The following is a 22,654-nucleotide window of genomic DNA, read 5'->3' as shown; positions in this document are numbered from 1 at the left end:
CCCTGTTGACAACCCCACTGCCTCCTCTGCAAAACAACTTCTGCAACTCACTTCCTCTTTCGGGCCTGTCTCAATGGACTGTCTCTCCCACTCACAAAGATGGTCACTCCCTTGATCTGATTTTCAGCTGTCGATGCACTCTTTAAAATTTCACAAACTCCCCTTTTCCTCTTTCGGACCATCATCTCCTCACTTGTAACATCACATCCCTCCCTACAACTCTCCCTCCTTCTACCCCTCACACCAAACTTCACAGAAGCATCAAGTCATTAGATCAGAAACAGCTCGCTAGCTTTCTCGAACCTCTCATCTCTTCCATCCCCTTCTTTTCCTGCCCTGATCAATCTATCTGCCACTATAACTCCACCCTTACATCAGCCCTTGACAATCTGGCCCCACCTATCATAGCTCAGAAATCATACAACTCTTCCTCCTTCTACCCCTCACACCAAACTTCACAGAAGCATCAAGTCATTAGATCAGAAACAGCTCGCTAGCTTTCTCGAACCTCTCCTCTCTTCCATCCCCTTCTTTTCCTGCCCTGATCAATCTATCTGCCACTATAACTCCACCCTTACATCAGCCCTTGACAATCTGGCCCCACCTATCATAGCTCAGAAATCATACACTCATCCTCAGCTCTGGCATACTCCTCTGACACTGTACCTACGCAGATGTTCACGTACTACTGAGCAACACTGGAGAAAATCTCAGAGTTCAGCTGACTTTCTTCACTGCAAGTTCATCTTGAACTCTTACTTTTCTGCTCTTATTAAATATAAGCAACATTACTTCGCCACTCTTATCTATACTTTTTCTCTACTCTTTCTTCAAAGCTAAAACGTCTGTTCTCCACGTTCAATACTCTTCTCCGCCCACCCCCACCTCCTACTACATCTTCTCTCTCAGCTCAAGATTTTGCCAGCTACTTCAATAACAAAAAAGACTCCACCAGAAATGAAATCAGCTCTTAACATGCTAATGGTCTCAAACCCCCTCAAAACCTCACGATCATCCAAAACCCACATAGCCATACATTAATCTCTTTTGCCCCGGTTACAGAGAATGAAGTTTCTGCCCTTGTACTATCCTTTCACCTCACTACCTGTCCCCTCGACCCCATCTCCTCACAGCTACTCCCCGCCTCCCTTACCCCTATACTCACACACATCTTCAACCTCTACCTCAGCACTGGTATATTTCCCTCATCTCTTAAACACGCACTGGTCACACCTATCCTCAAAAAACCTTATCTCGACCCAACCTCCCCATCCAACTACTGCTCTATTTCCCTACTCCCTCTTGCCTCGAAGATTCTCGAAAAGCTAGTATATGTAAGTCTATTCCATTTCCTTACACTAAACTTCATCCTTGACCCATTGCAATCTGGATTTCGCCCCCACCAATGGGATACTATACCGGTCCCTTCGCCACTCTAGAAATCTCATCTTAACTCTGTATCCTCTTGTGATCAACGATATACACTGCGCGTTATAGGCTATGCGTGTCTCTCCTTCACGTCTCTGGTCTCACTCAGACCTTTGGAATGTGACTATGTCATGGAAGGAATATCGGCAGAACAGTTCTTACGTGAGTGGCGGCTCTCCAGGGCTACCGGTTTCTTCTTATCCCAATTAACGGCTACTTCTCTTTCAAAATGTCTGTTACCAACAGTTCCTTTTTACTCTGCAATAAAAATAAGGAAAAAAGAAACAGGGGCATTAATGTGGCACACTTAAGGGGATTGTCCTCTCATAACATGAAGGGTAGGTGATTATGTAGTTTGATACTATGTAGTTAATTTAAAACTTAACATTTATTAATGATTAGATAAAATATTATCAATGTTGTGGACCATGCCACTTTTAAATAAAACACATAAATAAATTGTTTGACATATTCATAACCAAGAAAATAACTCAAAATAAATGGAAAAGAAAAAAAGAAATATATACATGCACTGCAAGCTCTCTGTTATAGGAGTAACCTCCTATCAGTTACAAAATTAATTATTTTGTGCCAGGGTAAATGGTATAGTTAAACTATCGTTTCCATAAGTAGCCGCAGCAAGCTAAGGTGGAAGTGTTAGAAACATAAACTATTATCAACAATGCTTCTATTGCCTTTGCAGTAATTACACTATTACCAGTTTCCACACTCTCCTATTCCCAAGCAAGCTGAGTGTTTATACCATTATAGGTGCCCTAAAAGAGGGCCAACAATTATTCCATATTATAGTAATATTTTTTTTAAAAACAATACCCGGTAAGCTATTATTATCCTAATTAACAACAGAGAGCGCAGTGCGAAACGCGCGTTTCGCATACACTTTTTTACTCTGCGCCAGGAACTGCTGGTAAAAGACATTTTGACAGAGAAGTAGCCGTTATTTTGGATAAGAAGAAACCGGTAGCCCTGGAGAGCCGCCACTCACGTAAGAACTGTCCTGCCGAAATTTGTTCCATGACATAGTCACATTCCAGGGCATTGTTTGATATTGCTATAATCTTTTTAAATTTGATTAAATAACATTTATGTCTAACTGATATTAGAAGTCAGGTATTTCATATTTTTGAATGATATTGTTTTATTGTATTTTCTATGCTATTTTTTATCGTATTGCCTTGTTTGATGTTTAAGCCTTAGCTTCTTAGTTTCTTTGAGTACTTTTTAGCGCTTTTGTATTCCTTTTGTCAACTATTTTCCCCTGTTCTGGTAGTGAGACCAGTTCCACAAATAGCTTCTTAAGGGTTAAAGTATAGCGCTTTTAGTTACTTTTGTTCTATCAACCTTTAGTACTCTATGGCAGCTGTGCTTTGCAACATTGTATGTAGCAGTGTTATAAATTGTTGCAATCACTGCTGCAATAGAGTACTAAAGACATGCACACTCCTGAGCTCATATTGGCCTACCTAGACTTACTTTTTAACAAAGTATACCAAGAGAACAAAGCAAATTTGATAATGAAACTAAATTGGAGAATTGTTTAAAACTGCATATTCTATCTAAACATTAACATTTTAATTTTGACTTTACTGTCCCTTTAAGTCTCTCACTTTTGGCATAGACCATATATATTTAATCTAACTTTCTGACTTGCACTAGTTTTCAAATATATTATTAGGACTTCTCCAATGAAGAAAAATAAGGTATGTGGTCAAACACTAATTTGATTGATCCATTGTTTTCTTGTGTTTAGATATTAATGAATGTGCTCACTGGAACCACGGATGTACTCTTGGCTGTGAAAATACCCCTGGTTCCTTCTACTGTACATGCCCTAAAGGCTTTGTTCTTCTTCCTGACAATAAATCGTGTCATCGTAAGTAGAGACTTATGTCATAGAAATAATATGTCTATAATAAAGAATAGGAAAATACTTTTCTCATATACTCATGATAAGTGGATTATATATAGTGGCCGATTTATTAAGCAGCAGATGCTGCTTATTCCACGCAAGCCTTCTATCTCGCCGGAAACAGGAGTTAAGAAGCAGCGGTCTTAAGACCTCTGCTCCTTAACTCGTTCACCACCTCTGAGGTGGCGGACAGCAATCATCCCCATCAGATACGATCGGGATGATGGATGCCCCCTGCAAGCGGCCAAATGGCCGCAAATGTGCAGGGGGCAGCATTGCACAAGCATTTCACCAGAAATGCTTGTGCAATGTTAAATGCCGACAGCATATGCTGTCAGCATTTAGCGATAGCGAATCATGTCCTCACGACATTTGATAAATCGGCCCCATAGGGGGATATGTATCAAAGCGTCAACTATATTGCATTCGCGGGTGTCAATACGGTCGCCTAACATCACCAAACATCGCGGCCACAGATCTCAATACGATCTCCATATTTATAAATAAAGCCGTCAAAAACATGCTCACCAAATACGGGGCGATGAGCATCGGACTGTTGTTAACTAACAGTCATCGATGATGCTGCTATTCATGTTTTTCCCAACTTTATTTATACCATTTCACTAAACGCCGCCACTATACTAAAATATTTAACCCCTATCCCGCCACCGCCGCAACCTAAATAAAGTTATTAACCCCTATCCTGCCGCTCCCCGCTATGCTGCAACCTAAATAAAGTTATTAACCCCTATCCTGCTGCTCCCCGACACGTATTAACCCCTAAATCTCTGGCCTCCCACATCACCACCACTAACTAAACCTTTTAACCCCTAAAACGTCAGCCCCCCACATCGCCAAAAACTAAATAAAGCTATTAACCCCTAAACCTAACAACTCCTTAACTCTAAATTAAAATGACAAGATCCCTATCTTAATATAAATGAAAACTTACCTGTAGAATTAAAATAAACTATTAATTAACCTACCCTAACTATTATACTAAAATTAAATTAAACTACCAATTAAATAAACTAAATTACATATTAAAAAAACCTAACCCTACTAAAATGATTTAAATATACAATGAAACTTTAAAATAGTGCTATCAAAATAACCCCCCCCCCCCCAAAAAAAAAAAAGAAGTAGCCTACAATAAACCACCAATGGCCCTTAAAAGGGTCTTTTGTGGGGCATTGCCCCAAAGATATCAGCTCTTTTACCTGTAACAAAAATACAAACACCCCCCCCAAAAGTAAAACCCACCACCCAACCAGCCCCCCTAAATAAAAACCCTAACTCTAAAACAAAACTAAGATACCCATTGCCCTGAAAATGGTATTTGTATGGGCATTGCCCTTAAAAGGGCATTTAGCTCTTTTACATTGCCCAGATAGAAGAGGCCGCCTGGATGAAGACTTCGCTGGCTGGATGGATTCTTCAAGCGGGACTTCAAGAACTGTAAGTGGATCGTCGGGGGTTAGTGTTAGGTTTTTTTAAGGGTTTTTTGGGTGGGTTTTATTTTTAGATTAGGTCCTGGGCAATGTAAAAGAGCTAAATGCCCATACAAATGCCCTTTTCAGGGCAATGGGCAGCTTAGTTTTTTTTCTAGAGTTATAGTTTTTATTTGGGGGGGGTTGGTTGGGTGGTAGGTTTTACTGTTGGGAGGGTGTTTGTATTTTTTTTTTACAGGTAAAAGAGCTGATATCTTTGGGGCAATGGCCCACAAAATAACCTTTTAAGGGCCATTGGTAGTTTATTGTAGGCTAGGGTTTTTTTATTTTGGGGGGCTTTTTTATTTGGATAGGGCTATTAGATTAGGTGTAAAAAAATGTATTTTTGATAATTTAGTTTGTTATTTTTCGTAATATAGTGGTTTTTTTTGTAACAGTGTTTTTTTTGTTGTAATTTAGTACTTTTAATAATAAGGTTGTATATTTAAACAATTTTAGTAGGGTTAGGTTTTTTAATATGTAATTTAGTTTATTTAATTGGTAGTTTAATTTAATTTTAGTATAATAGGGTTGGTTAATTAATAGTTTAAAATTAAGGTAAGTTTTTATCTATATTAAGATAGGGATCTTGTAATTTTAATTTAAAGTTAAGGGGTTGTTAGGTTTAGGGGTTAATAGCTTAATTTAGTTTTTGGCGATGTGGGGGGCTGACGGGGGTTAATAGGTTTAGTTAGTGGTGGTGATATGGGAGGCCAGATGTTTAGGGGTTAATAAGTTTATTTAGTGGCGGCGGTGTCAGGGAGCGGCAGAATAGGGGTTAATAAATTTTATTTAGGTTGCGGCGATGTCGGTGGCGGCAGATTAGGGGTGTTTAGACTCAGGGTTTATATTAGGGTGTTAGGTGTAAACGTAACTTGTTTTCTACCATAGAAATCAATGGGCTATATTTCATTGTCTTGCAGCATCGAACATAAGCTTTTGGTGCATTCAGACTCCCATTGATTTCTATGGCATTCGCGCCTCAAGGGTGGCGATTGAAAACCAGGTACGATGCATCCGAATAGCCGTGAGCGTACTTGTTAACTATTTGATAAATTGGAAAAAAGTGTCAAATAGAGCTGAATGTGTATTCGGAACATCTGTAATGACATAAGCATCAATTTGCGTCGGATTGAGATTGTGGGATCGTATGTTACGTCACAAATTTCAACATTTGCCGATCTTGAGGCTTTGATAACTAGGTCGGATCAATCTCGCAACAATTACGATTACGGCGTATTTGCGGATGACACTTGGATAGATAGGCCCCATAGTGTCATTCAGTGTGGAGCAGTACTTGTTTCTTCCTATGTACAGTAATTTAGCAGGGGTGGTAGCTGAGCTGCAACCTAAAATGTGCTTCTTTTGTACAGAGGAAGAGGAGCACATGCAAACTTGTTAAAATGCATTACTGAACACCATTACCAAGCTTGCAAGTAAATAATAAAAAGAGCATTTCTAATAAGGACGACCTCACACGACGACTCACTGATTTTGAAAAATTATGTTTAAATTATGTTTAAACACCACACCATTTAGAGGTAACATTGTCTACAGCAAGAAAAATATTAAGTAAACTAAAGAATACCTCACTGCCCACTTATGTTAATAGATGGCATCAGAAGCTGCCCACACACTTGGAACCCGGGGACTGTAGACAACTGTTCTACCGTACTCATAAAGCGTCAGGGTCAGCTAATATTTTGGAACTTAATTTTAAGATTTTGACAAGATGGTATCTGACCCCATACAGATTGAAAACCATCTACCCAAATTCCCATGGTTTATGTTGGCGTGGGTGTGGGGAAATGGGCACTATGATACATATCTGGTGGGCTTGTAAAGAATTAAAACCAATATGGAGAGAAGTAGAAAAACTGGGAGAATTTCTGTTTGGCACAGGTTATACATTGCAGGCACCTCATGCATTATTTAATCAAAAACCTGGAAAATTCTGTAAAATAAGACAAGCGGTCTTTCAGATAGCTCTCAATAGCACCAAATCTATTAAAGCGAGAATGTGAAATTAAATACACAACCCACAAGACAGATGTGGATCAATAGAACAGATGAGTTATACATTTTGGAAAAGTATGGATTCTATAAAAAACAGAAATTGGAAGTTTTCCTCAATATGCAATTTTATTGGGATCAATATAAAGCCTCTACTGTCCCTCCTTGATGTAAGCAAGCAAGCTTAGGAGCCCTCCGTCCACCCCTGTTCCCTTGCTCATCAGAATATAGGAAGAGATTAAAACATATAATTAAAATAGAGGATTTTATGTCTTACTAGAGATTGGAAGCATTGACCGAAAAGTTTACTATGTTATTCTATTATTGTTTTGATGTTTTGTAAGGATGGATAATATTACAAGCAATATGTTTCCATTGATTGTATCCTTGAAATTGTGAAAAATTTAATAAAAATCAATAAATAAAAAAAATAAAAATAAAAAAAAGAGCATTTCTAGAACAAACCCTTCTCTTTTGTGTAAGAGGCTGCAATATCAAAATGCATAGAACCTGAAGTTCCTGGGGCTGTGAGCATCATGGGCTCTTTAAAAAGCAACTTCCAAGCAGCTGAAAGATTTAAAGCGATACTCTGGTCAAAATTTAAATGTACATAAATGAATTACATATCTGAATAGAAACATATTTGCAATATACATGTATTGTCAAAAATGCTTTTAGTAAAAGTTATTACTGTTTTAGTGTTAACATTTTTCTCTGCACGTGCATGTGGAGGATACCTGTATATTCTCAGTGAACCAGCAGTTTAAATATTGCAGCTGTTCAGAGCACCAGTGGGTTTTGTATCATGTTAGCAATTAACAAATTAAGTCATTACCAGATGATACAAGCACCTTAGACTTTCTGAAAAAAAGTGCTGTGTTTAAAATGCTGGTGCACGGTGCATACTTAAACACACATTTGAAACAGCTATAGCTTTTAAAAGCAATTTTGCTAATAAATGTATATTATAAAAATGCTTCCATTCAAAACTGAAATACATTAATGTGAATTCCAGTTTGGGCTGGAATATCCCTTTAACCTGCAGATACCAGCACCTTTAAAACTGCTATGATTTAAATGGAAAATGTGATCAATCATTTTCTATCATGTCCATGAAACTCCAGCATTTACACGGATCTAAAATATGTGTTTGCCTGAAAAACATTTCATGTATATATATTACTTTAAATTGAAATTAATACTGCAGTATTGGTTTAGCATTTGCTACTAATATTCACTGGCTAATAAAGACAACTTCCTCAGCTGCAATGAAGGAGAGGGATACACCTCTACAAGTATGGAAAGAAAACATTTTTTTTATTCAGTAAAGGAACATGAGTTTTTCAAGAAGAAAACAAAATAAAATGATTAAGAAATGCTCTTTAAGTGGGTAAAAATCTTAATATAATGTTTAACGGCAGTTTAAGCAGAGCTAATTTCTATTTTCCTATTGATTTGTTTACTGACACTTTGGCCAGATTATCTCTGAATTCAAGAAGTGCAGAAGTAAAGGGTTTATTGTATACATTCAGCATTTCAAACTTAGCAAAGAAGCACCGTTATCGAGCCCAACCACTGAGAATGCCACTTTCATTTCATACAATACCTAATAAAATAGCAAGTTTTAGAAATAATCATCCTCCATTAAAAACCTGGTGTCCAATGACCTCTCATTTAAAAAGGTGATTATCCTCTTTCAAATAAGGTGTCACTTTTCCCTCTTACACACATAGGAGGATAGGGCCAATGTTTAAACCCCCTTCCCCTTAGACGAAACATCATTTTAGATGCTGCCCCAGATGGTTGCCTTTTTACAGTGATCACCTGCATTTTACAGGGCATGAGACCACTAATTTAAAAAGGCAGACTCCTACCAGCAATAGGGAAATGCTTCTGCTCCTGGGCACTTTCCTAATTTCTTGTGGCATCATCAAACACATACTTGGTGATGGGATAGGCTTCCCCAAGCACAGCTGGCAAAGTCCATGAAGATATCAGGTCTCCTAGTTTGGAATAGTTCCTGCAATAAGGTAAGGAAGGGTGTCCCTCCAAGACAAGAATTTATCACTGTTTAAATTTTAAGACCAATGCGGATAACTACTGAGTGTTGTTTGCACTAACGTGAAATAAAGATGTGTCAGAATACCCTGTATAGTAGCCCCTGCATAGCTCTTCAACACAATATTCAGTGTTGTTTATTTTTATAATTGTATAGAACATTTCTTAGACTACAATTGCAAATGTGTTTTTTAACACAAAGATAGGTGTGTGACTTTCTTTAATATCTGTTGTAAATTCCATATTTGCTTTTTTAAATTAGATGAAACACCTTGCCCTAAGAACAATATGGGCTGTAGTTATGGCTGTCTTCTCACATTTCGAGGGCCCTTATGTTACTGCCCAGATGGATCTGTACTTGCGGGTGATGGAAAGACATGTACAGGTATGCAAGATGATTTCTAAAATGTGCTTTCTATATGTTATAAAGCTGTTCTTAAAAACAACACAATCTTTATGTCTAACTTTGCCTTAATGATTTTGGTCACAACATAAGAGTATAGGGTGGATATTATTGCTATGTGGACAGGAGCAATTTAAGTTTAAGGGTGGGCGTGCTTATCTAATGATAAGAGAGATAAACTGGTCAATAGAAATGTGACATTACTCAATGAAACTAATACAGCCATATCATTCGGACTATAAAAACCTGAAATGCATCTAAGTGCATTGTTTGTGGTGCAGGGCAAATGATGCAACATATTATGCAGCTATTTTGATGAACTGGCTGTGGCATGGGGGAGAGAGTGGCAGATCTAGGGGTGCTACTTACCCCTGCAGTTTACTGTAAAATCTTCAGTTCTAAAAGTACATATCTCAAACAGGGTTCATCCTTCTAGACTCACTACAAACACTGAGTTTTTTTTTTTGCTATCCCACCAATCTCAATAATATCACAAACTTGGGACTTTTCACTCAGTCTATCACACCATAAAATATTCACCATGTCCTAATGCAAGATCTCTAACATTCTATCAGAACACATATTAACTCTTATTGTGTTCCAAGTTCATTATTGCAACATTCTCTTAATTAACCATACACTCTCGTGGTTATCCTCTTCAGTCCATTAAAAAATCCCCTGCACATCCGTATCGTGTAAATGTAAAATTCTGACAACAATCTAAATAAATCCTCATCACAGTGTTCTCTGCAGACAACTGGGTGACATTATGGAGTAGCCAGGTGGGGACAGAGTAATACTTTGCAATATTTATTATGTAATAAATATTACATAAATTTGTCCAAAGCACAGATTAATTGCATAATTTTACAGAAATTGATTTAATGATAATTTATGCAACCGACATTGAAAAACCATAATATTATCTAATTTAAGCTTAATATTGGTTAAAATTTTAGCTGGGTGGCCAGTAAAATCAGCCATGTGGTGTGCCCATTAAATAGGTCCAAGGGAAAACACTGTTAAATTTTAACTAAACTAAATACCCCTCAGCTGCTATCTTTACTTAAATCATGACTAAGACCTTCATCCATCTAAAATCATCTCAAGCCATAACTACCTACATAACATGTTCTTTCCGTTAAACTTCTTTCCTTTTTCTCTCATTACTTCCTCACATTCACGTCTACAGAAAATTTCTAGAACTGCACTTATTCTGTAAAATACACTGCTTTGCTCAACAAGGCTTTCTCCAAGTGTCCAGTGCTTCAACTGTTCCCTAAAACATACGTGTTCAGCAAAGCATATAACGTACATTAAAGTGAAAGTAAATCCTAGCTTTTTACAAACGCTAGGATTTACTATTGAAACAAATAAAGGGGACTCTCATTCATGAAGTATAAGATACTTTATGTAGAAAGCTCCTTTATTTGATTCAATCAATTGTGTTTTTAGCTGCTACAGCAGCCCATGGCTAAAAAAATTTTTGGCTAACAGGTGAAATTTTTGAATTTCCACACTGCTATTGGCTAAGAGGTGAAAACGTCACCTCTTAGCCAAATTTTTTTTAGCCGTGCTCTGCTGTAGGAGCTAAGAGCGGCGATCGATTAAATCAAATAAAGGAGCTTTCTACATGAAGTATCTTATACTTCATGAATGAAAGTGCCCTTTATTTGTTTCAATAGTAAATCCTAGCGTTTGTAAAATGCTAGGATTTACTTTCACTTTAATCTATTTCTCACCTTAGATGCATATACACACAAAGGGCAAGATTACAAGTCGCGCTGTATGGGTTTTTCAGTGCGTGATATGGTCTTTTTGCAATCAATTTCCATTGCGCAGGCATTACAAGTCTTGATAAATCGCGATTTGGCTGTTTGGATTACGCAGGTTAACGCACGCAAAGAATAAGTTATTTTGCCACTTGTAATACCTGCGCAACCCCAAATGCAAAAAATCCATAACACTCATAATCTTTTCGCAACTGCGAAAAAAAAACAGATTTGCTGCGCGACTTGTAATCTTGGCCATAGATAGAGAGAGAGAGAGAGAACATAGTTTTTTTTACTTAAAGGGATATTAAACAGTATGAGGTTGTAATATAAAATGTTTAATTATGTGTAGTAAAAAACTTTGTAACACCTTTCCTTATTTATTTTGTCTTCTAAAATATAAAACAGGCAATAAAACAGACTACTACAAACAAGGTTGTGTGAGATCCCCCCCACACAGCCTTGTATACACAAACTCTACTTTATTGCCTGGTTTATATATTTTTCCCTAATTGTTCTCCACAGAAGACAAAGATAAATAGAAAACAATTTTAAATATAGCAGGGCCCATTATTTTATAGAATCTAGAGTACTTTATAGAAACTAAACTTTTACACTTACATCATCAATATTTAAAGGGACATGAAACCTTAAAAGTTTCTTACATGAGTCAGATACAGTATTTAATTTTAAGCAACTTTCCAATTTACTTCTATTATCTAATTTTTTTCATTTTCTTGTTATCCTTTGTTGAAAGGCATGAAGGTAAGCTCAGAAGTGTGCACGTGACCACAGTACTATATGGCAGCAGTTTTGCAGCAATGTTATATATTATCAAGAGCACTAGATGGCAGAACTATTTCCTGTCATGTAGTGCTCCAGATATGTGCACACTACCTATCTAGATATCTCTTCAACAAAAAATAACAAGAGAATGATTACATTTTATAATTAAATTGTAAACTAATTAAAAATGTTATTCTCTATCTGAATCATGAAAGAAAAAAAATGGGTTTCATGTCTCTTTAAGCAACTAATATAAGGGTAAAAATACAGCTACATATTATTCTTTGCTTTGGTTATATCATTATGTGTAGCTTGTATTTACTGTTTAATATCCCTTTAACGAAGAACTCCATTTGACCTTCGGCATAGCACACCTTCAGGTTATCTCACATTAGGCTTAGCGCACCTTCAGGTTAGCACTGGAGCGATAGCCTAAATGAGTTTTTCAGTGCGCCCCAATAGAAGTCTCTTACGTAACAGATAAAGCACATCTGCAATATCTGACACTCAGATGTTAGTTTCAAGCAAAGGTCTAGGGCGTACTAACAATTTACTCTTAATTTGTAATATGACAGTAAAAATAGAAGTGCTATAGATTACGCGCTTGCGATATTAGAGCTAATATTTTTATTCTCCACTTGTAATCTAGACATAATTGTCCGAAGCCATAGATATCTATTTTTGTTAATGTATTGATTGTGCTTTACACGTACAACAGTGGCTGTGAAGAGAATACTCTATTTCAGGATGTACCTCTCCAGATAATGGTGGATGCAGCCAGATATGTACGGTACTGCGACCAGGTAGCTGGGAATGTCACTGTTTTCCTGGATACAACCTGCAAATGGACAAAAAACGATGTCTTGCCTCAGGTCAGTAAAGCTTAAACGCTTAAACTATGCAAACGATTTTATGCAAATTAGCTGATCATCAAAGTTTTATCAGACGTGGCGAGTGTGATTAAGTGAGAGCTTTTACGCGTCCATATTTGGACATCCTTCCTTGCTCTTTCAAAACATCATTCTTCCTCCTGTGAAACACCATCATCCATGCACTGAACTCCACACTCCGTGTTAGAAGGATCTTGTTTTAGAGGAGAGAGGAAAGAATATCCTAAAATGGACACTGTAAAATTGTGAACATTCCCCTTTTAATTCTCAACAGTTCTTCCTCTGTTTAGAGTACTCTGGAGTTTATCAGAATTCTCTTCAATGTCTCAGTGATCTGAAACAAAGTTCTAGTAGATAACAGTGGTGAATACTAGATATTTATCAAGTTTTTGTAGTCAATTAATAGTACAATGCATACATGATACTTAAAATAGTTGTGCATTTTTTACTACAATACAATGACCCACACACTCGGCACTTTTAATTCCCACAATAACTGACACGACCACTTGACTCTGGGGTGAAAAGGCCACAGCCCGCATTTATTAACAGGTCATTTATACAATAACAATTAAACCATCTTAAACCAATATATAAATAACATAGGGTGCCGCCCCCCCAGATAGCATACGTGCCTTCCCCTGGCTACTGCCAGACATGCCCCCAATCTCAAAACTCTCCCCCCTCTTCAGGGAAGGTACCACATGGTCTTGAACCCGCCTCATAAGGCCAGCACCCGCTACAGCTGTGACTATCTCATCTTCTACCTCACCTTCAACACAAAGGGAGGGAGGGAGCTTTTTCCCGCTTAACAAAAATGACTCCCAGCTTCCGCTGCACACCCCTCTTTATCCTCTCCCTAATACCTCCCCTTGGTTACCCATCCTCCTAGCATCCCTTCCCTAAGGCCTACAGTGTGGTCACTAACCCCTCCTGTCTATTTTCTTCCTTTTGGGGTTCTATTGACCCACACACTCGGCAATTTTAATTCCCACAATAACTGACACAACCACTTGACTCAGGGGTGAAAAGGCCGCAGCCCACATTTATTAACAGGTCATTTTTATACAATAACCATTAAACCATCTTAAACCAATATATAAATAACATAGGGTGCCACCCCCCAGATAGCACACGTGCCTCCCCCTGGCTACTGCCAGGCATGCCCCCAATCTCAAAATTCTCCCCCTTCTTCAGGGAAGGTACCACATGGTCTTAAACCCACCTCATAAGGCCAGCACCCGCCACAGCACGACCTACGGTCAAGCCCCACCCAAGCAGACCAAAGCCTTTTGGACCCCTTCCCTCAGATTAAAATTAAATAGGTGTAACCCTACCTCATTGAGGTGAACACCATGCTTTAGGAAAAAACACCTTCCAGGCTCCCCCTCAAACTCAACATGGCGAATACCAAAACCCCCCAACTGTCCTAAAAAACTCAAAATTGTCCTATTAACCTACCTTTTTCCTGGATGTATCAAGCCTCCTGACATCCCAAGCTGACCTCCACACCAGCCTGGTCTCAATCTCAGACCTGCTGGGAGACACAAAACTACACTCTCAAATTCAACCTTACATAACGTCTAAAGCACCCCGACTTCCATCTCCCCACATGCTTCACCACTTCCACACCCAAACCTGCTTCATATGCTTCCATCGCAACCCCTATCCTGAAGGAATGGCACCCAAAATCCTTCAGCTCCAACCCTACAACTTCCAATGCCATAGACAACACTGACCTAAATTGGAATTTTGACAACACACTGCCATCTTCATGTCTCAACAACGGGCCACCAACCTCAGGGCGGTGCTTCAAGTATTCTTCCACTGCCAGAACTGGGCAACATTCACCCCAATTGCAAACAGCCGGATCATCCGGCCCTTTCCCTCCTGATCCGTCTTTGATTTCCTTAGCCATATCACCAACTCTGATTCACCCAGTACCACCTCACTCACCCCTATACCCCCTACATCTTTTCTATTTGCCCCTACCAATTCCAGGATCTGAAAAACGCCAAGACAAATGCCGCCCTAAACAGAAGGGCCTCAAACCTTGACTTGCACGCCTGTGGTAACACCTCCACCACTTTCTTCAACAACGAAAAGACCAGCGGACGCCTCTTGCCAACCAATCCCCTAGCCCTGCACAAGCCCCGCACAGCCAGCTGAACTAAAAATGATTTTGTTAAATCACCCCAGCCTAACAATTTGAAAAGGAAGGCTAAAGCCGCCACCTGCCTCTTCACCACCGACATAGACAATGCCGCCTCTTGCCATTCCTCAATCCCCTCCACCAAACAGGTCAATCTCCCTCTCCGCGACAACGTACTCCCCATCCTTGACATTCTGTCAAACCATTTTTTTCAACACCGGTACATATGCCTTCCATGTATTAAGGGCTAACGCTCCCCTTGCCAGTCTCTGTCCCCTAGAAAGTTAATCTGCCACAAATCCCCCGGGCAAACCAGCCCTTCTGCATCCACCTCCAGAGCTGCAGATCTGAACCTCTCCCACTGCAAACAGGAAAGAGAATCAGCAATTATGTTCATCTTCCCCGGCACATGCACAGCTCTAAAATAGACATTCCCCCTCAACACATTCAAGTACAAATATTCGAAGGAGCCGTATTACTTGTTAATAGCAAAGACTACCCCAAAATTATCTGAATGAAAAACTACCTTCCAGTTCCCCAAAACCTCCTTCCACACCATTACCGCCACTACCAATGGAAACAATTCCAAGAACACTAAATTCTTGGTTAAACCACCCTCTTTCCAGCCCGTAGGCCAGGAATTGGCACACAACTTGCCATTCAAATAGGCCCCAAACCCGATTGCGCCCAACGCATCCGTGTACAGGTGCAGCTCGTCTTCCGCCTCCGCCACCTCCTGAACAATTAAACGCCCATTAAACTCTTCCAGAAATGTCATCCTTCAGATCTTTTGAAAGATGGACCCTGTGATGCGGAGCCTTCATACAGGTCGTAGCCAGTGACAGGCACCTCCCGAAAACGCTACCAACCAGTATTACCCTGCAGGCAAAGTTTAGCTTGCCGAGCAGTGACTGTATCTTCCTCAATGTCACCTTCCCCTTTTGCAGAGCCTCAGAAATAACCAGCCTTAAATCCTCAAGCTTCTCCCACGGGAAACAACACTCCATCCTTACTGAATCTATTTGAATACCGAAAAAACTCAGAATGGTAACCGGGCCCTCCGTTTTGTCACCCGATCCCAAACTGTTCTGCCGTATACCAAAAATGCCCTCAACAACAATTCACAATCACCTGAGTCAGCTGTTCCAACAAACAGGAAGTCATCCAAGTAATGGACAATTGAGTTCCGCCCCGACCTCACCTTCACCACCCATTCCACAAAAGAACTGAATTTCTCAAAATATGAGCATGAGATGGAACAGCCCATGAGTAGGCACAAATCTACAAAGAATTCCCCTGAAAATGGCACCCTAACAGATGGTGACACACCAGGTGCACCGGCAACAGCCAAAAGGCTGCCTCTACATACACCTTTGCCAAAAGGACACACCTTCCTGCACATCTAAACACATCCACCGCTTTGCCAAAAGAAGCGTAATTGACTGCTGTGAGGGCCGGGTCAATTCCATCGTTCACCGATGTCCCTTTTGGATAAGAAAGGTGGTGAATCATCCGGATCTGCCCCACTGCTTTCTTTTGGACCACACCCAAAGGAGAAACTCAGAGGTTATGCAAAGGCAGGTCCTTGAAGGGACCAACCATCCTACCCAAAGCCACCTCTCTTTCCAATTTAGCTCTTACCACCTGTGGAAATTGCAACGCAGACCTCAAATTGCCCGAAATCCAAGACCCTTCCGATTCATTAAAAGTAATACGGAAACCTAAACTAAGCCCTGATAGTAACAGTTCCGCATCCCTTGCTCTCCCCCGTATCCTACTGTACCGCCTTAGCCACGGCAACATCTCTTTTACCCTCACTGGTGTCTGCGCCCGCAACAGCACTCTCTCCCCTCTTCCCACTTCCTTTATTCCACTTGAAGCACTTGGCGCCCGAGTGGGCTCCCCCACACACTGAGCACTTGTGCTTGTATTTGTAGGCTGACCCAAACCTGCCCACTCCTTCAGTAAACTGAAAGCACAATCCTTTTCGGATTGCCACCGCGGTTGCCCCCACTCCAGCCGTCCCACTGCTACCTGCCCCCATGCTCTGAAAGGACTGCCCCCTCAATGGAGTCATGAGCTCCAACCAAACTCCCATCTCCCGGTCATCCAACCGCATCTCCTGATGCACTGCTCATTGTAGCGCCACCATGCTACCCCCTGTACGTTCTCTGCGCTCCTGAAATCTCATTTCTCCCCGATCACGCTGCCCAATATACAAAAGATCTTGGACCAATTGGCAAAGGTTTTTGGCAACTTTCTCCACCTTTTCTTTCTCTCCTCCTTCTTTACCTGCTCTACCTTGGGGTCCTCCTTCACCTCAGTAAAATGATCAAGAGGAAGTAGTGAGAAAATCTCCACAAACTCCCTCTTCCAAATCTTCTCCTTCACTTCCTTGCTCAATTGAATTCCCACCGGACCCACCAAACATAAACATGGCCTCCTCAGGGCCTGATCCGCAACCTTTAACACCTCCCCGGCAGCAGCCGGGACTACTGCACCTTTTTCAGCTTCCGCAGGGGCCACCCCACCTCCAACTGCCGTCAACTCTGCTCTACTTCCCACGGCTGATACCCACGGCCCAGCTGCGCCCCCTTCCCCTTTTCCTTCTAACTGGGACACCAGCTTGTTCAACCCTTTCAGCACCAACTCATGCACTCCCCCCTTGTCCCCCTGAGTATTACCCTCCAACAGTGAGGGCCCTGCTGCCTCACCTGCCCTTGATGCTGCCTCCGTTACTGTAGCATTCGCACTTATGGAGGTGCGCTCTCCTTGCCTTCTCACATTAGCCAAACTCAATCTCTCTCTTCTCGGTCTATTTACTGCGTGAGCCTCCAGCCTGCCCCATGTGGGTGACGTGCGCCCCTCCCGCTCACTGTAGTGTCTCTGGGGTGACCGGGATCTCTATCTTCGCTGTTCCTCTCCGACATTGCTCCTAGCCTCCCCTACCTGCCTAAGCAAGGTGGGGTCTGACCTCTGCGAATGGGTAGAAGCAGTCACCCTGTGGCCGCCCACATCCTCCCTAGCCCTCACACTCCCCCCCTACCCCTAGTACTTCCAGCTTGAACCCTGTCTCCCCCCACCTCCCCTGACCACGGCACCAGGAAACGTAGCAACTGCATCAAGGCAGCCAGTTCTCCTACCTGCACTGTCTTCTCCAGTGCCTCCCGTTGCACCAACATGCTGTCCTCCCCTGCAAAGTCGCTGTAGGACTCGTCCACCCACAGCACATCCTCCTCCAGGTCCCGCAAAGACGAATGTGCCACAGGCAACCCCTGTGGCTCCCCAGGGATGCCGTCCAACTCCTCCAGATCTGTGAATAGATTGTCAACAACATTATTCCCCTGTGCCGTGTTAAATGCATTCCCTACTCCTCCCTCCGCCTCTCCTCTCCCCTTCCCATGCTCAACTCTCTATCCTCCCCTGCTACTTCCCCTCCTCCCTCTACCCCACTCACACCACCTCTCAGCTCCTGTACCAGCACCTCTACCGCCTCACCCCTCCTGTCCTGGCTCCAGACCTCTAACCTCTCTCCTCTGCTCAACTCCCCCTTCTGCTCCTCTGCCAGACCCTCTTCCCTCTCCACACTGCTGGCGTTAGCCACCCTCACCCTACTGCCTGCTCTCCGTCCCTGAATATTAGCTCCTTTTTTCACTACCTTTCTTCCTCCCAGTGCTCTCCCCCTCTGCCCTACACCATGCCTGCACTCCGCCACCTCCCTTCTCAGTTCCAGTGCCCCACTACTTGTACTGCCGCTCTCCACTGCCTCTTCCTGTGCACCACTTCTCTGTGCGACCTCCTGCGTCCTGCACCGTCTCAGCGCTGACGTCACTGCTCCCGGCAAGCCACCCTCTCTGACGCCCTCTTAGTCCCTCAGCCGCCATGACAGGTGATGTTACTAGGCCTCCAGAGCTCCTCTTATGTCTGCCCAAACTCAGACTGCTCCCAACCTCAGGTACCGACCTTAGCCAGCTCCCAGACCGGCTCATGCTCCTTAAACCCAAAAATTTTCTTTCATGATTCAGATAGAGAATACAATTTTAAACAACTTTCTAATTTACTTATATTATTGAATTTGCTTCCTTCTCTTGTTATTCTTTGCTGAAAGGTTTATCTAGATAAGTTCAGGAGCAGCAAAGAGCCTAGGTTTTATCTGCTGATCGGTAGCTGCATATATATACTGATTGTCATTGGCTCACCCATTTGTTCAAATAGAAACCAGTAGTGCATTATTGCTCCTTCAACAAATGATACCAAGAGAATGAAATAAATTAGATAATAGAAGTCAATTAGAAAGTTATTTAAAATGGTGTTATCTATCTGAATCATGAAAGAATTTTTTTGGGTTTCATGTCCCTTTAATGACGGACTAAGCCTCTGCAGTGGCTGTGACCGACGCACCGGCCGGCCATTAGACAGCACCTGCTGCACTGCAACTGATGGCTCCCCAGCCGTCCCTGCTCCAGCATCGCTGCCAATGTCCTCTTCTCTCAACCTCTGTTGTATCCAGGTGAGACCCCCACTCTCAACTAAACCTTTAACCTGCTCCATTAACGCCTTAAGGCTCGCCATCCCTGCTCAGCTTTTTCCCTCTTAACAAAAATGACTACCAGCTTCCGCTGCACACCCCTCTTTAACCTCTTCCTAACACCTCCCCTTGGTTACCCATCCTCCTAACAACCCTTCCCTAAGGCCTACAGTGTGGTCACTAACCCCTCCAGTCTATTTTTTTTTCCTTTTGGGGTTCTATTTATAAATATAAAACTAAGCATTCATCTTTTAGTAACAAGTGTGGTTTTGTTTATTAAAAAAATCAAACACATACACACACACACACACACACAAATGAATATATATATATATACACAGAGAGAAGTGCACTCACAGGAACGAACAACTGGCTCAATACCATTGTTAGCCTGTTCTATGGCGATTTACCACCTGGGTGCAACTTTTTAGCCCAGTAATGCTTTTCACAGAGTGGAACTTTCCTGTAGTATATCAGTCTGATCCCGCCTATTACAGTCAGTCCAGCACCGAAAAACCAGGCAATTCCTCTCTGAACAAGGAACACAGCAACCCCAGATGATCGTATAATATATATAAATATATATACACACACATATATGAATATATATATATATACACATACTTTAAGAAATATATCTAAAAGTAAGAAATATGTATAAGAAATAGGGCAGTTTTAAAATTGAAGGCAATCCCTTAATCCCTTGGCCATACTACCAGTGTAGTAACAAGTGTTCTACAGAAATATAATACTTAGGGGCCGATTTATCAAGATCCGTATGGAGCTTGATGCCCCTATTTCCGTGCAAGCCTTCAGGCTCACCGGAAACAGAAGTTATGAAGCAGCGGTCTAAAGACCGCTGCTCCATAACTTGTCCGCCTGATCTGAGGCCGCGGACAGAAATCAACCCGATCGAATACGATCGGATTGATTGACACCCCCTGCTAGCGGCAAATCTGCAGGGAGCAGCATTGCACCAGCTGTCGGCATGTATCGATGTGCAGCAGACATGATACGCTACATCGTATCATGTCTGCTCGCACTATGATAAATATACCCCTTAGTGTCAGCTACTGAATTAACCAGTTCTAAACGATAAATATCACATCAGTTTTTAGTTTTTACATTCTTCACAAGATTTTGGGCCACCTTTGGCCCTTACTCCTTTAGAAGTAACAAACAAAACATGTCCTTTTAAAAACATCTTTCAGATGTCAGAAGTCAGAGTGACTTTTTTGATTTTGAACCTTGAACTTGTGAAAATCAATTTTGGCATAGATTAGGTGTCCTATGTTGGTATGCTCAGTTCACATGTTATAAACACCACTTCTTTATAGTTTAGTAAAAAGTTTAAATATAACTCACTTTTAGGATCTGAAACTAGTATGCACTCAAATTAAACATTTAAATAATATTAATGTATGATTGCAATGAAGTGTTTGCACTTATGAAATAATGCTAATGATATACAACTATTAATTCACAAATAAATTAATATTAACAATTAATTGAACACATCTTCATTCAAACTTATTGGCCAACCATAATCAATAATTATTGAATTAGATGTATCTTTTGCATTCATGAAGGTCTTTGAAAATCCCCCTTGGCAAGCTTGTGAAACCCCTGTAGCTCCTAGTTCTTAGCTTTTTTGTGTGTGTGTGTATGAGATTATATTATTTAGTAACTCAGATTACATCACTGTTGATGGACTGAACTTTGAAAAAGGAAACCAAAAATCACCCCACCAACCAGAAGCCACAGAAAACTTTAATTCAGTTGAAGTAACGATTACATTTTAAATTATAATGAGATTTGCATTTTTTTTGTTACTAAAAAAACCCACATGCCGTTTTGATCAGGATTTAATTATTATTTTTTTGTAAACTACAGCAGAATCCTAGATTGTCTTAGTGTAATGCTGTTATGTCTAAAAGCATAGTTTAGTCTTTTACAATAATAAATCAGTAGTATTTACTTGAAGGCACCTTGAACCCAAATCAAATTCCTGCTTCATTGTGAATGATGACATCTGCTTTACTCGCGGTGTGTGAAGAACAATAAAACTGCAAGCTCGCATTTCCTTGTACCTTCCTCCTCTGTAATTTGCCACTAAAAATAATAAAAAAACATATTGTAGGGTGTTAAATTTTTAATTTAATGTCCCTTTTAATTTCCAATACAATAATTTTTAAATTTGTACCCATTCTTGTGCTTTCAAGTACAGGTCCTCGACCATTCTTGATGTTTGCCAATGTATATGACATCAGACAAATGAATTTTGATGGAACAGATTATGAAAGTCTACTAAATTCACAAATGGGAAGAGTTTTTGCATTAGATTATGACCCGGTCGACAATAGGGTAAGGTACTGTATTGCTAATAAAAATTTGTCTATCATTATTCCTGTACTATGCTTTTTGTTATTACCTGTGTACACCTTAATAAACAAAACATGTATATATGGAAAAAAACTTTAAGGGTTAAAGATATGCAGAGAAAATTATATATATATATATATATATATATATATATATATATATATATATATATATATTATAAGTAAATTGTTCTTAGAATATGTTGTATATACTAGGTTACAATATTATTTATTATTATCTCAGCAGTAACCTCCAATTATGTTGATACGTCTCAGGAGTGTCCTCCAATGTGTTACGTATTATAATTATGAATATTAATAATTAATAGCAGTATACATTTTTTGTCAGCGATATCTACAATTAATATAGCAGAACTTTGTCAATACACTTCAGTAAGATATCAAATCTCTGCAGTGTACTCCAAAATATCACTACTGAGATATCTATAAATTGGACAACAATATTATTAAAAATGAATATTTAATCCTTTGTTCTGATTAGTTATCTTTATAGACACCTTGAATTATATTTATGAAAAAACTAGATTGTGAATCAATTATATATGCTTAGTCTGTTATGATTTTCTATATAAAACAGCCCATAAAATATATATCTAAAAATTAACCTTACTTACAATGAACCGCTTATTAAAATATCACAAATGAGAATACCAGAACAGTCTATAATTATACTGCAATATTTACTCCAATACCAAAAATATGGACTGCTAACTTAACAGTGCCTGGTTAACAATATAACCAGATACTTCACACAAATCTTACTAAATCTCAGAAAATCTAAGAGTACTTTCAGAAAAGTATA

The 22,654-nt window shown here is 40.2% G+C and overlaps 1 protein-coding gene across 2 annotated transcripts in view; it reads left to right on the top strand.

The window, feature by feature from the left end:
* EGF (epidermal growth factor) overlaps window positions 1-22,654 on the top strand; it is a 354,749-nt gene that overhangs the window by 144,890 nt on the left and 187,205 nt on the right. For both annotated transcript variants that reach the window (XM_053703543.1, XM_053703542.1), the window contains exons 8-11: window positions 3,200-3,322; window positions 9,182-9,304; window positions 12,627-12,752; window positions 21,678-21,814. In XM_053703543.1, coding sequence (XP_053559518.1) covers window positions 3,200-3,322; window positions 9,182-9,304; window positions 12,627-12,752; window positions 21,678-21,814 — 509 coding nt within the window. The remainder of the gene's footprint in view (window positions 1-3,199; window positions 3,323-9,181; window positions 9,305-12,626; window positions 12,753-21,677; window positions 21,815-22,654) is intronic.

The sequence above is a fragment of the Bombina bombina genome, chromosome 2 (genome assembly GCF_027579735.1).
Source record: "Bombina bombina isolate aBomBom1 chromosome 2, aBomBom1.pri, whole genome shotgun sequence".
In the NCBI taxonomy this organism is placed as follows: domain Eukaryota; kingdom Metazoa; phylum Chordata; class Amphibia; order Anura; family Bombinatoridae; genus Bombina; species Bombina bombina.
This window is presented reverse-complemented; position numbering and strand designations above follow the sequence as displayed.